Below are 16,764 nucleotides of genomic sequence, written 5' to 3' on the forward strand. Positions count from 1 at the left end.
AAGAGGGCTAAAAGGGGTCATGAAATATCTTTAGCAAACAGGGTTAAGGAAAATCCCAAAGCCTTTTATTCATATATAAGGAGCAAGAGGGTAACTAGAGAAAGGATTGGCCCACTCGAGGACAAAGGAGGAAAGTTATGCGTGGAGTCAGAGAAAATGGGTGAGATTCTAAACGAGTACTTTGCATCGGTATTCACCGAGGAGAGGGACATGATGGATGTTGAGGTTAGGGACAGATGTTTGATTACTCTAGGTCAAGTCGGCATAAGGAGGGAGGAAGTGTTGGGTATTCTAAAAGGCATTAAGGTGGACAAGTCCCCAGGTCCGGATGGGATCTATCCCAGGTTACTGTGGGAAGCGAGAGAGGAAATAGTTGGGGCCTTAACAGATATCTTTGCAACATCCTTAAACACGGGTGAGGTCCCAGAGGACTGGAGAATTGCTAATGTTGTCCCCTTGTTTAAGAAGGGTAGCAGGGATAATCCAGGTAATTATAGACCGGTGAGCCTGACGTCAGTGGTAGGGAAGCTGCTGGAGAAGATACTGAGGGATAGGATCTATTCCCATCTGGAAGAAAATGAGCTTATCAGTGATAGGCAACATGGTTTTGTGCAGGGAAGGTCATGTCTTACCAACTTAATAGAATTCTTTGAGGAAGTGACAAAGTTGATTGATGAGGGAAGGGCTGTAGATGTCGTATACATGGACTTCAGTAAGGCGTTTGATAAGGTTCCCCATGGTAGGCTGATGGAGAAAGTGAAGGCGCATGGGGTCCAAGGTGTACTAGCTAGATGGATAAAGAACTGGCTGGGCAACAGGAGACAGAGAGTAGTAGTGGAAGGGAGTTTCTCAAAATGGAGACGTATGACCAGTGGTGTTCCACAGGGATCCGTGCTGGGACCACTGTTGTTTGTGATATACATAAATGATTTGGAGGAAAGTATAGGAGGTCTGATTAGCAAGTTTGCAGACGACACTAAGATTGGTGGAGTAGCAGATAGTGAAGGGGACTGTCAGAGAATACAGCAGAATATAGATAGATTGGAGAGTTGGGCAGAGAAATGGCAGATGGAGTTCAATCAGGGCAAATGCGAGGTAATGCATTTTGGAAGATCCAATTCAAGAGTGAACTATACAGTAAATGGAAAAGTCCTGGGGAAAATTGATGTGCAGAGAGATTTGGGTGTTCAGGTCCATTGTTCCCTGAAGGTGGCAACGCAGGTCAATAGAGTGGTCAAGAAGGCATACGGCATGCTTTACTTCATCGGACGGGGTATTGAGTACAAAAGTTGGCAGGTCCTGTTACAGTTGTATAGGACTTTGGTTCGGCCACATTTGGAATACTGCGTGCAGTTCTGGTTGCCACATTACCAAAAGGATGTGGATGCTTTGGAGAGGGTGCAGAGGAGGTTCACCAGGATGTTGCCTGGTATGGAGGGCGCTAGCTATGAAGAGAGGTTGAGTAGATTAGGATTATTTTCATTAGAAAGACGGAGGTTGAGGGGGGACCTGATTGAGGTGTACAAAATCATGAGAGGTATAGATAGGGTGGATAGCAAGAAGCTTTTTCCCAGAGTGGGGGTTTCAATTACAAGGGGACATGAGTTCAAAGTGAAAGGGGAAATGTTTAGGGGGGATATGCGTGGAAAGTTCTTTACGCAGAGGGTGGTGGGTGCATGGAACGCATTGCCAGCGGTGGTGGTAGACGCGGGCACGATAGCGTCTTTTAAGATGTATCTAGACAGATACATGAATGGGCAGGAAGTAAAGAGATACAGACCCTTAGATAATAGGTGACAGGTTTAAATAGAGGATTTGGATCGGCGTAGGCTTGGAGGGCCGAAGGGCCTGTTCCTGTGCTGTAATTTTCTTTGTTCTTTGTCTTTGGCTCTGACCTCAGAGTACTGCAGCAGCATAAATCTCTTTTGCTTTCCACACCAGCTATCTGTATGGATTTTCAGCACCTTCCATGCCCCACTGAAGAATGTTCATTGAAAGTGCAGGAAGCAGTACGGTATTGGGTACCAGACTGCACATTTCATATGAACTTGGCTAGTTGCTAAGTGAAGCAAAGTTGCTACTACTTGAATGTAAGTTGGTTTCATTAAAAAGTTATGCAAATACTATCTACTCAGTTGCTAATGTCTTTTCTTTGTAGCGATGTGGAGAGTCGGAAGTCTTGGATGAAAAGGAGTCAATTTCCTCTGTGTCACTTAGCGGCTCAAGCCTTCCTGTTTTTCAGAACATCCTCCTTAGGTTTCTGGACACTCAAGCTCCTGTATTAAGTATGTATTAGTTATTTTCTCTCTGGTTCCTGTTTGTCTCTGTCACATGCTATCTGCAGCTTAGAGAAGGGGGCAATTTTCACCCACCTTGCACACAATGTTGTCCTGAAACAGCGCACTGGGAGCGATGGAATATCCTGGGTTGATTCTTCCTCCCTGCAGGCAAACACCTGGAATTTCTCTGGTAGGGGATTGACAGAAGCCCAGGAGAAATGGAATAATAAGAAACCCAGCCGTTTACCCCATTCCTCCATTGTTTCTGCCAAAGTTATGGCGCGAGATTGAGAATGCCCTAAGGAAATTCGAGACAGGGATCAGGAATTTAACATGGAGAAGAATTGTGACTGTAATCTTTGTATCCAACCTTTCTGTAGCACATTGTGTTAATGCTTCAATGCTCAATGTAATCGTACTGGATAAATATCACCTAAAATAGATGTTTCTTGAGAATTAGTTTCCAGAGCATCTGCAACTTCAACTCTCAGAAGAGTGCTCCCAGTTTCTCCTCATTCAAATGCTGTTTGTTCTTTCATTTCCTTGTTCAATAGGTATTGTAGACATAACTTATTTAAACAGTGTTGTGTGTTTAGTTTGAACATTTTGGAAAGAGGAGGAAAATACACATTTCCTTTAGGAAGTCAGCTTCACTCATAATGAAAGCAAAATGCCATGCGTCTGAAAATGCTGGAAACATATTTTCCAATGTGAAAGCTTTTCGACCCAACACTTTGTTTCTCTCCACAGCTGCTAGCTGACTTGCTGAGTTTTGTAAACACTAATGGTGTTTCATGTTGGGCGAGGGTTGCCACAGGTGGAACTGCAGCCCAGCGTTAATTGCTGCTTTTATGATAGGAAAGGCACAGGGGAGGCAGAAAGCTACACCAGTTTCTAAATCTTCCCAATTAAATCCTGTTGTGACTTTCCTGAGTTCGTTTTAGTTTTTATTTGGGTAAAATTTGTTCCAGTTATTGTGCCTTGATCTGTTATAACCTTTGCTGAACTGAGGACTCTAGTTGCATGAATTGGACTCCAACTGAAGTTTAGTTTTTATATGTTTTGATTATTTTTTAAGTGTACATGCTTCTGCTTCTGCTCTTCCCTGCTTGGGCAACATGAACCTTTGGTTCACCTTTCCACTCCTACTCTGATCTCTCTGTCCTCAGCCTCCCACACCATTCCATTGAAACTCATTGGAAGCTTAAGGAACAGCACCTTTTTCTTTGGATCAGGCACTTTACAGCCCTCTAGCCTCAACATTATGTTCAACTTTAGATCATAATCATCAGTCCCATTTTTTCAAACAGCAGATGACTGATTACGGTTCTACTGTTACCATTGACACCTCCTCTAGAACCATCTTTTGTTTCTTGACTTCATCCATTACCACCCCTTTGTGCTTTGTACCATCATCATGGGAAGGCTGTGGCGTAGTGGTAATGTCACTGGGCTCCCAGCCCAGAAGCCCAGGCTAGTGCTCTGGGGATATGGTTTCGAATCCCACCACGGCAGATGGTGAAATTTGAACTCAATTAATTAAAAGGTGAGTCTAATGTCGATTGTTCACCAATGTCCTTTTAGGGAAGGAAATCTGCTGTTCTTACCTGGTCTGGCCTACATGTGACGCCAGATCCACAGCAATATGGTGGACTCTTAAATGCCCTCTGAAATGGCCTAGCAAGCCACTCAGTTCAAGGGCAATTAGGGATGGGCAATAAATGCTGGCCTTGCCAATGACCCCCACATGAACGAATTAAAAAATAAATCATTTCATCACTCCTGCCTTCCACCTCTATCACAGACCTTCCTTTGATTCATTCCTTCCTCCCCACTTTTCCCCCTGACTCTGTACCCTGCTTAAAGAACTGTTAATTCTCAAACTTCCTTCAGTTCTGATGAAAAGTCATTGGCCTGAAACATGGGCTGGAATTTTACGTTGGGCGGAAGGTCCCGTCCACCAACCGAAAAGTCGGTGGCGAGCCCGCCTCCACCAAGCCTGGGGAGCCACATTGGGATTTTTCGCTCTCCAGGCTCTGAATTGGCATTGGTCGGGACTTCCACCTCCTTGAGGCAGGAAGTCCTGCCTAATGGAGCAGCCAGCCAATCAGCAGGCCGACAGCTCTTCGCTCCCAGTGGTGCTGCTGGGACTGTGGCCACTGCTGGGACTGCACCCAGTCGTCGGGGGCAAGAGGAAAGATGCCCCTGGAACTAAGTAATTGTCCCTGGCGAGGCCCTAAAATATCGGTTTGTTTTGGCGGGGGGGCGGGGGCGGGGTTGTGTTGTCCAGTGGGGCGGTTGGGCCGTGGGGGAGTCCTCCTTGAGGCACAGGGTGCCTGATCATGAGACCACCACCCACCCAGCCCGCAAGAAGGCCACCAGGTTTTACCGCTTTGCTACCTGGCCGCTGCGGGTACAATGCTGGTGGCGGGAGGAGGCCCTTACGTGGCAGTTATTTGGCCTTGATTGGCTTGGGGCGGGCCTTTTCTCGCTGCTGCCACCCCGCGTAAAATTGCAGCGGAGGTGGGAAGACGTCAGGAATGGCCCCCCCGCCTCCCACTTAATTTTACGCCCCCATCGCCACCAGCCCGCTCATTGAGAGGCCGTAAAATTCTGGCCATTCACTCTGTTGCTCTCCCCACAGATGCTGCCTGACCTGCTGAGTATTTCCAGCATATTCTGTTTTTATTGCACTTTTCCAGCATCCATAGTATTTTGCTTTTATTAAACTGTTCTGGTTGGGTATGAATGGAGTTCCAAAAGTACAAAAAGTTGAAAAACATTGGACAAAGTTGTAACAGTTTGAACGGTTCAGGTTTGCTATATGCAGGTTACATGGCTAAAATTGTATTGAAGGTTGATTTACAGATCTGCTATTCTATGGCAAGTTCAGGTACTGACTGTTTTTATATGTATATATGTACCAGCTGATCTTAATAACGAAAATGAGAAAGTCGAGTTTGTGAATCTAGTGCTGCTGTTTTGTGAGTTCATCCGCCACGATGTCTTCTCGCATGATGCGTATATGTGCACACTCATATCCCGTGGAGACCTCACCTCAGTCACTGCTGCAGTAAGACCTCGATCACCAACTACAGAGAATTCAGAGGAACACTACTCAAAGGAGCATGATGACGGCCATCACGGTGTTAAGCTGGAGGTAAAATATTACTCATTGTAGATGTCGGGGGCGGGTGGATACGGTTGTAGTGACATTAACGTGCCGGTTTTTATTTTAAAAAATTGGTTTGTACATGTTTGTGCTCTTGATGCCTTTTCCTATATTTGCTATTTGCTACCTTGTTATCCAGCAATTTCCAGTTTACCATCCCCTTTGTTTGATTAGGTCTGTGTAGTTCAGCTCGGTCCTATCGAACGGCTGGAGGTGAGGCAGCAATTTAGTTGAGGTGGTAGAATTTAACAATGGTGTGATTTATCAATCAGTGATCATTTAATGAGAGTAGTACAAGCCCACTGATGATGTATACCTTCAGGCCTTATGAATATTTTTTTTGGCAACAGATTATCAGAAAATAAACTGGCAAACTCTATAAGATTTGGGTGCTTGCACGCATTTGCAAAACTCTCTGGTGGGTAATGCTGCGAATAGTTTGAGTTTAATTTGGGTGGTTTTGATGTGCAGCAGCAGGAGCACTTGCTTCTTAGTCTTGGGTAACTTATTAGTCTCTGTCCCTTTTCTGAATAATTCACTGCTCATGGGAGCTGTATACTGTCTTGCTCACTCGCTCACGCACACGCTTGCTAGCTCTCGCTGCCAGGCCTGCATGCGCTCTCTTGTTTGCTTGCCCTCTCAAGCTCTTGCTCTCACTTTCATCCTCAATTAAGGGGCTCGCAGATCAGAATGTTGCGATGATTCTACTCCAGGAATGTTGTTTTCAAAAAGCTGCTGTTGATTGGAAGTTACCAGACATCAGAGCCAGATTCCCTAATTTAACATTTGGGGCTGTTTCAATGCTTCCTTGGCTCAGGAAGGTAGGTTTAAAAAAAAAAAAAATCCCCTATGAAAATACTGATGATTTGCAATCACGCTGGTCTGCGGAGGACTGTGGTACCTTCAAGTTGTTTTTGGTTCAGATTCATGTTGGATAGCTACCCTGGGATGTCTTGTGCCCATAAAAGCAGGACAAATCTAACCTGGACCATTACCACCACCTCCAAATCATCAGCAAATTGGTGAGAGAAGTCATCAATAACACCATCAGGCCACCTTTACTCATCCGCAACCTATTTGTTTGTGCCCAGATTGGCCTCACTTGAGCCATATCTGATTCATGGGAAGATGGATCGGATTGTTAGAAGCTAATCATCGCAGACCCAGGATGTTACTGCCAAAGTTTACTGGCAGCATCCTTGAACCAACCATATTTGGTCGCTTCATCAGTCACCTTCTCTTTAGTCATAAGACCAGGAACAGGGGTCGCCGGAGGCTAGGTGTGGGCTCAGCTTCATTCACAGTTCCTCTGCAAAGGATGCAGCCCATTCAGACCTACAGTGGGACCTGGACAACCTCTGTACTTGAGCTGATCAGTTGCAGAAAATATTCATGTTGCATAAGTGCCAAATAATGACCATCCAACAAAAGAGAGTGCTTTAGCTCCCACTGAGATTCACAACGCCACCATCGCCAAGTCTCCCAGCATCAACAGGCGGGGGGCTTTCACGAATAACCAGAATCCATGGTCCAGAGCCATAGCTACAGAAGCAGTGTGGAGAATGTGTCTTGCCACTGCCTACAAGATTCAAGTCACAGCATGATGGAATGGATACAGCTGAATCAACACTCAAAGTTCAACAGCATCCAGGACAAAGCAGTTTTCTTGAGTCGTGCTCCTGCCAGTGAACTTGGTATCCATCCCCTCTGCTGTGGCTGTAGTCTGTACTATCTACAGGGTATACTGAAGCAACTCAGCAAGATTTTTTTCTTGGAATGCTAGCTCTGTGACTCTTACCAGTGAGATGGATGAGAGCAGCAATATCATTGGAACACCGTAACCTCCAAATTGCCTGCTATCTTGACTTGAACAAGTATTGCTGATCCTTAATTGTATTGGGTTAAAGTCCTAGAATTCCCTACCTAACATCGTTGTGGAAGCATCATCATTACAGGGACCACATTGGTACAAGAAGGCCCACCAACATGTAGAGGATGGACAATAAATCAACCTTGCTCCCTTTGCTCATATCCTGAAAATAAATATATTTAAAGAAACAATAACCTGTTTGTACAGAATGATGTGATTCTTATTTTACTGGATCACGGTTGGAGAAGTTGGTTGGTTCATTGATCAGACAGCAGGACCAGGAATGTTGCTTACATCTATCAACTAGTTTTCATAACATCTTTCCTATTCGTGTTGGCTCCTTAATTTTTCATGACATTAACAAATTATGAAGACTGGTTGCTAAACTAAATGACAAAATCTGTTAGTCTGCTAGATTTTGGCTAGGCTTAGATATTTACCAGGTTTTTATGCTATATGTATAAATAGGTATTACAGAACTCGTCCGTCTTTCTATATTTGCTGCCAGAACTTTTGATGCCACGTACAAATTAGCAAGGTTAACATTTTTTGTTGACTGTAGTATTTGATTTCGACAGATAATTCAGTGACAAAGTGCTGAATTGTCAGGCTACTGTCTTTTGGATACATATGCACAATTAACTCATCTGAGAAAGAGCAGAGGAGTTATTCTGGTGTCTTGGCCAACATTTATCCTTCTACCAACACAAAAGAGTTGGAGTATTGTGCACAGTTCTGGTCTCTATTATGAAAAGGAGATAGAGGCACTGGCAAGGAAGATACCAGAATTGAGAGGTTATAGCTATCAGGAAAGATTGCACAGACTGGGGCTAATTTCTCTGGAAGGGGTGGGGGTGGGGGGGAGGCGGGGGTGACCTGATTGAGATTTTTAAGATTATGAAAGGGTTTGGTAGGGTAGACATGGAGAGATGTTTTCACTTGTGGGGGGAGACCAAAATCAGAGGTCAGAAATATAAGATAGTCACTAATAAACCCCATAGGGAATTCAGGAAAAAACGTTTTTTGTTTATCTGGAGAGTGGATAGAATGTGGAATGGCTACCACCAGGAGTATTTGAGACGACTTGCATAGATGTAAGGGGAAGTTAGATAAGTGCATGAGGGAGAAAGAAATCGGATATGCTGATAGGATGAGATGAGGAGAGGTGGGAGGAGACTTGTATGGAGCACAAATGGCCTGTTTATGTGCTGCGGACTCAGTGTAATTATCTCATAACTCTTTGTGGGATCTTGTACATAGATTTGCTGCTGTATTTGCCTACATTATATAGAAAGGAAAGATAGATTTACATATATTTAGCAGCTTTTTGAATCTCGGGACATCCTAAACCATTTTACAGATAATTAAGTACTTTTTGAAGTGTACTCACTGTTGTAACGTAGGGAAGCACATCAGCCAACTTGCACAGAGCAAAGATCCACAAACACAATATGATAATTGTGATGTCTCTCGGGACTGGAGTGAGGTTTAGCCGAGTTTGGAATGAGGTATGTGAGACAGAGACTGCACGCTGCTGAACTTAAAGGCTTCTTTATTTTGTTTTACTTTCACTTTCCCTTTGCGAGCATGTGTGTACTACAACAGCCACTAAAGTACACAATGTACAATGCAATTGCAATATCAAAACACTTCAACATTACATCCCTCCTCTTCTTTGTAAATGAGAGACCTAACATTTTTCAATGGTTTCTTTCTAAAACTGTAAACAATAACTTAAATGTAAATAGTTCACTTTGTAACATAGTCACTTAAATATGCCGGGAGTTTTCTCTCACGAGTAGGCTATCGTGTGACATCAGATTGTAGTCTCATTTGGCTCATGTTATCTATCTGAGGTGTCTGTTTCAGAATCAGATTCAATACTTGCGAGTGGTGTTTTCAGTTCTTTGAAAAATGATGTGTTTTTTGTGATGATTTGTGAACTGCGCTTAGCAGTGATCATTGATTCTTAAGTGTTGGTCACAACAAATGGTTGGATGTCATAAGGGGTTGTTGTCTTCCAGTATGACCATCATGTTTCACATGTACTTTATCGCCTGGCTTTAGCGGTGAACCTCTGAGTTTCATGTTTTGCTCTGCATTTACTTTCATTCGATCTTTCTGTTCTGGATTGCGGTCACATACATGTTGATCATTAGTTCGCAGGGTAGCTCAGGAAGACGTGTGCACATCGGATGTGCAAAGGTGAGTGTAGCACGAGGTTTTCCAGTCGTCGAGTGAGGTGTCGCTCTGTATTTGCGAAGAAAGTGATATAGTTCTTGCTTCTATGACTTGTTCTCAGCTCTAGCTGTACGTAACACATTTTTCAAGGTTCACATAAATCTCTCGACTTCACCATTAGCTCTTGGCCAACCAGGTGTGATTTTCCTATGAGTGAAGCCTAGATAGTGTGCGAATTTGCTGAACTCATCGTTATTGAATGGAGGTCCATTGTCACTTACCATTTGAGAGATTCCAAACAAGCAAAGATCTGATCAAACTTTGGGATGGTTGCTTTTGTTGAAGTTGACATAACTAATTACATGATTGGGAATCTGCTGTAGTCATCAGTGACAAGAAGCAGGTGGTCAGCTGTGGACAAATCTGTGAAGTCGATGCTAACTTCAATCCATGGTCCTGGAGGTAGTTCGGACATCTTGAGAGGATCATAAAGATTTGACGTTGTGGTTGTTAACAGGTGTTAACATGGCAAACACTGATTGATCTTGTGCTCTTTCATATAGTCAATTCCTGGGAAGCATACCTTTTTCCCCCAAGGAGTTATTTGGTCTTGACTATTCCTTGGTGTCCTTCATGTGTTATATTGACAACACATCCCCTCAATGAGTGTGGAATGACAACACAGTTGTTGCATAATATAAGATCAGATGTGGTTGTAACGGTTAGCTCATTTTGAACATTGTGAAGACCTTGTAGCGTTTGACTGATTTCGTTTGCTTTCTCAATCACGTCTTTCCAGTTTCGTGATTCTGTAGCCTTCCTAAATAGTTGCAAAGCATCATTTGTTTTGTTGCTTCTTTGATGTCAGCTAGCTTTAGTGACTTTGGCACCGTAATTATGCTTACGTAGTTATGATGTTCAGCAACCTTTTCCTCGCAACTAGTAGGACTGTCAGCAGCAGATGTCGTGAAAGATAGTCCGCTGGGTTGAGTTTGCCTGGCTGATACTCAACATGGAACTTGTGTTCTTGTAGTTTGAGTATCCAACTTTCTATTCGAGTGGGTTGCTATATGGATTGTTGAACAAAGCTCACTAGTGGTTTGTGGCCAGTTATTACTTTAAATTTGCTTCCATATAAGTAGAGATGAAAGTGTACGAACTCCCATGTGATTGAGAGCACTTCTCTCTGTTTCCTAATAATGTTGCTCTACGGGTGTTAACCATTGCGAAATTCGTTGCGGCTGCCTGCAACGAATTTGGCCTAACCATCAGCCTCAAGAAAACGAAAATTATGGGAAAGGACGTCAGAAATGCTCCATCCATTGATATCGGCGACCACGCTCTGGAAGTGGTTCAAATGTTCACCTACCTAGGCTCAACTATCACCAGTAACCTGTCTCTCGATGCAGAAATCAACAAGCGCATGGGAAAGGCGTCCGCTGCTATGTCCAGATTGGCCAAGAGGGTGTGGGAAAATGGCGCACTGACATGGAACACAAAAGTCCAAGTGTATCAAGCCTGTGTCCTCAGTACCTTGCTCTATGGCAGCGAGGCCTGGACAACGTATGTCAGCCAAGAGCAACGGCTCAACTCATTCCATCTTCGCTGCCTCTGGACAATCCTTGGCATCAGGTGGCAGGACCGTATCTCCACGCAGAAGTCCTTGAGGCCGCCAGCATATACACTCTACTGAGCCAGCGGCGCTTTAGATGGCTTGGCCATGTGAAGATGGCAGGATCCCCAAGGACGCATTGTACAGCGAGCTCGTCACTGGTATCAGATCCACCGGCCGTCCATGTCTCCACTTTAAAGACGTCTGCAAACACGACATGAAGTCCTGTGACATTGATCACAAGTCGTGGGAGTCAGTTGCCAGTGATCGCCAGAGCTGGCGGACAGCCATAAAGGCAGGGCTAAAGAGTGGCGAGTCGAAGAGACTTAGCAGTTGGCAGGAACAAAGACAGAAGCGCAAGGGGAGAGCCAACTGTGTAACAGCCCCGACAACCAATTTTATCTGCAGCGCCTGTGAAAGAGTCTGTCACTCTGGAATTGGCCTTTATAGTCACTCCAGGTGCTGCTTCATAAATCACTGACCATCTCTAGGCGCTTACCCATTATCTCTCGAGACAAGGAGGCCAAAGAAGGAAGAAGACGGCGACAGGTGTTAACGATCTGCTTGCCATCACAACGATTGATCGTTACCTGTCTTGTCTTTCTGTATGAGAACTGTACCTAATCCAACCGGGCCTGCATCCATGACATGCTGGGTGGTCTTTCAGGGTCGAAATAGGCATTTGTGCAAATTGCTGACCTATATGGTTGATCTGGTGTACAGCCTGTTCGTGTGATTTAGTCCATTCCCACTTGATGGTTTCTTTTGTCAGATCGTGTGGGGGGCAGATAGTGAAGTGTGATCAGGAATGAAGTGACTACAGTATGTGAAGAATCTTTGCAGAGTCCAGACTTCTTGCACGTTTGTAGAATCTGCAGCATTTGCAATGGTTTCAACTTTCTGTAGATCTGGTGATGCTCCTTTACCACTGAAAACATGACCGAACAATTCCATTTTATTTTCATTGAACAAGCACTTGTCTTTGTTCAAGGTGAGGTTATGTTTGTAGGCATGTATGTAGACGTGTCTCGAGTTCCCTTTCGGTGCGGTCATAGATGAGAATGTCATCACTGATGTTCAAGTCCTTGAAGTGCAGACTGAAACATGTGCTGAAATACCTCAGCTGCCAAGCTGACTTCAAAGTTGAGCCTCTTGTATTGGAAGCGTCCGATGTGAGTACAGAAAATAGTAAGATAGCTCCGCTCTTCAAGCTCGATTTGACGGCAGCCTGCATTGAGATCAACTTTAGCAAAGTGTTTAGCAGCATTCACTTTCTCTGTGATATCATCGATTGTCAGTGTCAAGTGTCTTTCTCGTTGCATGGCTTGGTTTGGTGATCGCATATCAATGCTGATTCTAATCTGGTTCTCACTCTTGCGTTTCTTGATGATGTGTATGGGTGAGACCCAAGGAGTAGGCTCATCCCCCAACTTTCTCAATAATGCCAAGTTTAAGTAGGCGTTGAAGTTCTTTCTGTTTCCTGACATGAAGTGGTATTCGTCGTCATTGCGCAGCTGGGGGCATATTAGGGTCTACATGCAGTTTGCATTTAACACCTTTCAGCTTGCCAATACCAGTGAAGCGATCCGCATACAATTTGAAATGTTTTTGTTATGCGAAGGAATTGCGTATGCAACCGCAGTTGTGAAGATCTGTTGCTGTGTTTTAAAAAAAAAAGTGTCACATTCTCCAGATATGATCTAGAATAGAGTTTTCATTCTGGAGTCTTTGAAAGAGACTGGCGTTTCAAAAGTTCTGAAGATTTTCAGCAGTTTGTCACTGTTATAATGGCTGTTTGCTGCGTTTGAGAGAGGACAAAAGTATATTCAGGGTCTTCTGCCTCTATGTTGGCTACATTCTCCTTTTTGCTGTGGTATGCGTATGTGGCACCCTTCGGTTGGTATTGGTCTTAGTAGTTGATTTTGCTGACTGACAAACTGGGCAAAGTGGTTGGGTTCTCCACAGGGCTATACGTCGTTTACCAGTAGCAGGACACTCTGTCCAGTGTGGGTGAGCACCACCACAGTGGAAACATTCTTTGGATAAGATGCAACTCTGTGAGATGGCTGTTGCTTTGTAGGTGGTTTCCAGGCACCTGAGCGATGAATAGTGTTCACTAGAGTTGAACTTGGAGTGTGGTAGTTAGTGTTAGTAGCCTCAATTTCTGGACTCTGAGAGTCATAGTGATCTTGCTGACTCCAACAACTCTGACAGCTTTCTATCTTTCTCGAGTGTTTTTTGGCATAGTTGACTAGGGAGACGGCCTTTGATTATTTGTGTTTTGATTTCCCGTTTGATATGTCACCAAGGTCACATTTGATTGTTAGTTGCCTTAATTGCATGTAATATTGGTCAGTTGTCTCAGTTGCTTCTTTGGTGCAACGAAAGACCATGTTTTGTATATGGTATTTTTCTTAGGCGTGAAGTAGGTTGTCGGTGCATTTTTTGCCATTGTGATGCCTCTCTGGACTGGAGTGAAATTTAGCTGAGTTTGGTATAAGATATGAGACAGACTGCAGGCTGTTGAACATAAAAGCTTCTGTTTTATTCTGTTTAACTTCCACTTTCTCTTTGCTAGCATGTTCTACAGTAGCCTCTGGAGTACAGAAAGCATAATGCAATTGCAATTTCAAAACACTGCAATAATGACCAGATTTTTTTTAGTGATGTTCGTTGAGGGATAAATATTGACCAAGACATCAGAAAAATTTCCCCTGCTGTTATTCTGATTAGTGCCATGGGATGTTTTACATCCACCTAAGAGGGTAGACAGGTCCTTGGTTTAACATCCAAGATACAGCACTTCTTACCGTAGTGCACTGGAGTGTCAGTTTAGTTTATGTGCTCCTGTCTCTGGCGCGGGACTTGAACCCAGAATCTTCTGACTCAGAGGCGAGAGTGCTGGCAATGAGCTACGGCTGCCATCATATCTACATGTGACTCTAATTCAAAAGTAATTCATTGTCTGTAAAGCACTTTGGAAAGTGCTTGGGGTGTGAAACCACTATATAAATGCAAGGTCTTTCAGTAACAAGTCCGCTATATTAAATTCAATCTAATTGACAAACCAGAATTAACAAATTTCTTGCAAATGGAGGCGTGGTTGTTCTCCATTTGAATTCAACTGAGCCAAAGGCATTGCTCACAGGCTCTGATCTCTGGTAACTTTTTGATCAATAAGGGCTTTAATTGAAAACAGAATCTCTGCTGGAGGATTAGAATGCTGTCTTGATAATCATTCCATTATGGAATATTCTAAACAACAAATGTTCAGTTGCACAGTTAAAGACGATTATATCGCGGCTCAGTTGATGTTACCAGCACAGTAGGCTTATTCTTTTTTACAAGCTAACATTTTTTTTTATATATGTTGGTCATGCAGTATATGAATACATTGCAGTAATTTCAAAATTGCTTTCTTTTAAAAGAATTAGTGGGTGTTTTTCTGTAGCAGTGTAATTCTGGCTGGGCACCTTTCATATTATCATGAATCATTTACCACAATAGCAGTCAAATAATATATGTTCTCCGGGAAAAAATTATTGTGTAATTTGTAAAACACTATTTCTAAACTTGATGCGTCAGGAATTTTGACCAGAAGAATCAAATATAATGGCTGTTGGTAGCCGCCAGTATCTGGGTAGAATTATCACCGTTTTGGAGGGCAATTTTTGTCAGTTCTGTTCTTAAAAGAAAAATCTAGACATTCTTTTAAAAAGAATATATTTTCCTCTGCTAGTTGAAAATTTGATATAAATCTGTCTTGTACAGCTTGCAAGAATTTTAAGATGTCTTCAAAACATTTTGTGCCAGCAGTGCCAGTAAAACCACATTTTTTCCAGGATTCTGTTGAGCTCTTGTGAACTTATTTAAAAAAGAAAATCTGCATCACAGAGAATAAATTCAGATCCTGTGTGTGAAAGGAAAATGAAGCAGAGAATGTGTAATATAATCTGCAGCCCACTGCCCCGGCCAGTGTGCTATGTTTGTAATGTAGAGAACTTTAAGGCAGCAGGAGTTAAAACCAACTCGGTTGATGCAAATTGTTTTTGCAATTGGCGCTTTCGACTGTGTGAGCTTTGAGCAAATGTAATTTTTTAATTTTAGGATCACGGGCTTGGAGAGCACATGGACATGGATTCAGGACCAACAAATTTATTTGATGAAGTGGACAAGAATGACTTCAAAGCAGACTTTGGTCCTGAGTTTGCAGTAGGTTGAAAATTCTTGTTTAGAAACCCCTTGCCCCCGTCCCCAGCTGTTTTGAAGGTTGAGATAGAAAGGTAGGTGTGATCGCGATCAATATGAATCAGCTGGAATCTGTTTCTGGGTATTTGAATTACAGGAAGTATTCTGCAAGTGCTGAGAAGGAAAAATAAAAAGCTTGCAATTGGCCTGAAAGGGAACTGAACATACCAGTGTTGCACGGAGGGAGAGGGTCCACCTCTTGGCATCAGTTCCACTGATTTATTCAGGATATTGTAGGGATGATACAAATTGGAATCATGACCACTTTTGCGTGATGTGAATAACTTAACCCTGGGTTGTTTTAAAAAGAGCGAAAACATTAAGATGTGTCAAAGTTCATTTCTCCCCCCTCCCCCACAAAGTATATTATAGTTTTCCAACCAGTAATTATGTTCTGCTTGGAATTTACCTGCAAATGTTTGCTCACCTTTTCTTTAAAATGTATTTTTAAACTTAGTAGACATTGCACAATTGGAATGCTCAATAAAGTGAATTATCTTCAAATTTAAAAATAAGCACTTTTAGTTGAACTTGTGACAGCAAAATTATTTAACATGACATCAATCCAATCGAAAGCAGACCAACATTCATCAGAATTTGTAAATGTGCACTGTGGAACTCTAGTTTTTGCAATAGGGCATGACCGTGAGCAAAAGTTCCTTGTTTTGAGACTCATCCATCTAATAACAATGGACTAGATGATGTTCTCTGTGGCAAGCAAGCTAATGGCATCAGCTGTTCATTACACATCCACTTGCCCATAAACTCTAGGATTTTTCACTCAAACCTGCTGTGATTAGCAATCCGTTTCGGCGCAGTGCTTTCAACAGGGGATTTGGAACCTGTGTGAACAGGGAAAGCAACTGTGTATCTCCTTAACCAATCAGACTGAAGAATGTAGACCCTGAACCAGGAAGTGTCAGTTAGAATATTTAATGCGGTGACAAATCAGCTACAGAAAGTGAAATCGAGAGGGAGAAGAAAAATGGGATTGAAAGAGAAAATGGAAAAAAACATTAAAAATCTGCAACAATAAATTGCGAATGAATGAGACTCCACACTTATAAAAGTTAATTTTCAGTGCCAGATTAGTTGTTTGTTGGTGATTAAAACTTATCACAACTGTTTTAAAAAAAAAAAAAAAAATTGACTTACACTGGACAAACCTTTACTTTCTCTGGCGAGTTTAATGTGTATCTATCAGATAAGTGCAGAAACTTCACATTATGTCTCCGTACTGAGTCTCTCTGTGCGATATTGAAGCTTCTAGAGGAACAGGGCAACTCGGAGAGCAACTTCCTGATTTCTCTGTTAAACTGGCCATGTATGGAAGTTGCTGTCCGATTTAATCCATAGTAATGGTGAGCACTGATAGCCTCACTGTTATTTATACAGCAAAAGC

General features: G+C 42.9%; 1 protein-coding gene across 8 annotated transcripts in view; it reads left to right on the top strand.

Moving 5' to 3' along the window:
• Positions 1-16,764, top strand: part of LOC137375437 (mediator of RNA polymerase II transcription subunit 12-like protein) — a 604,549-nt gene that overhangs the window by 158,322 nt on the left and 429,463 nt on the right. For 7 of the 8 annotated variants that reach the window (XM_068042658.1, XM_068042659.1, XM_068042662.1 and 4 more), the window contains 3 exons: positions 2,159-2,285; positions 5,207-5,439; positions 15,222-15,326. In XM_068042658.1, the coding sequence (XP_067898759.1) occupies positions 2,159-2,285; positions 5,207-5,439; positions 15,222-15,326 (465 nt within the window). The remainder of the gene's footprint in view (positions 1-2,158; positions 2,286-5,206; positions 5,440-15,221; positions 15,327-16,764) is intronic. The other variant, XM_068042660.1, reaches the window with a different exon arrangement.

Source organism: Heterodontus francisci, chromosome 11 (genome assembly GCF_036365525.1).
Source record: "Heterodontus francisci isolate sHetFra1 chromosome 11, sHetFra1.hap1, whole genome shotgun sequence".
In the NCBI taxonomy this organism is placed as follows: domain Eukaryota; kingdom Metazoa; phylum Chordata; class Chondrichthyes; order Heterodontiformes; family Heterodontidae; genus Heterodontus; species Heterodontus francisci.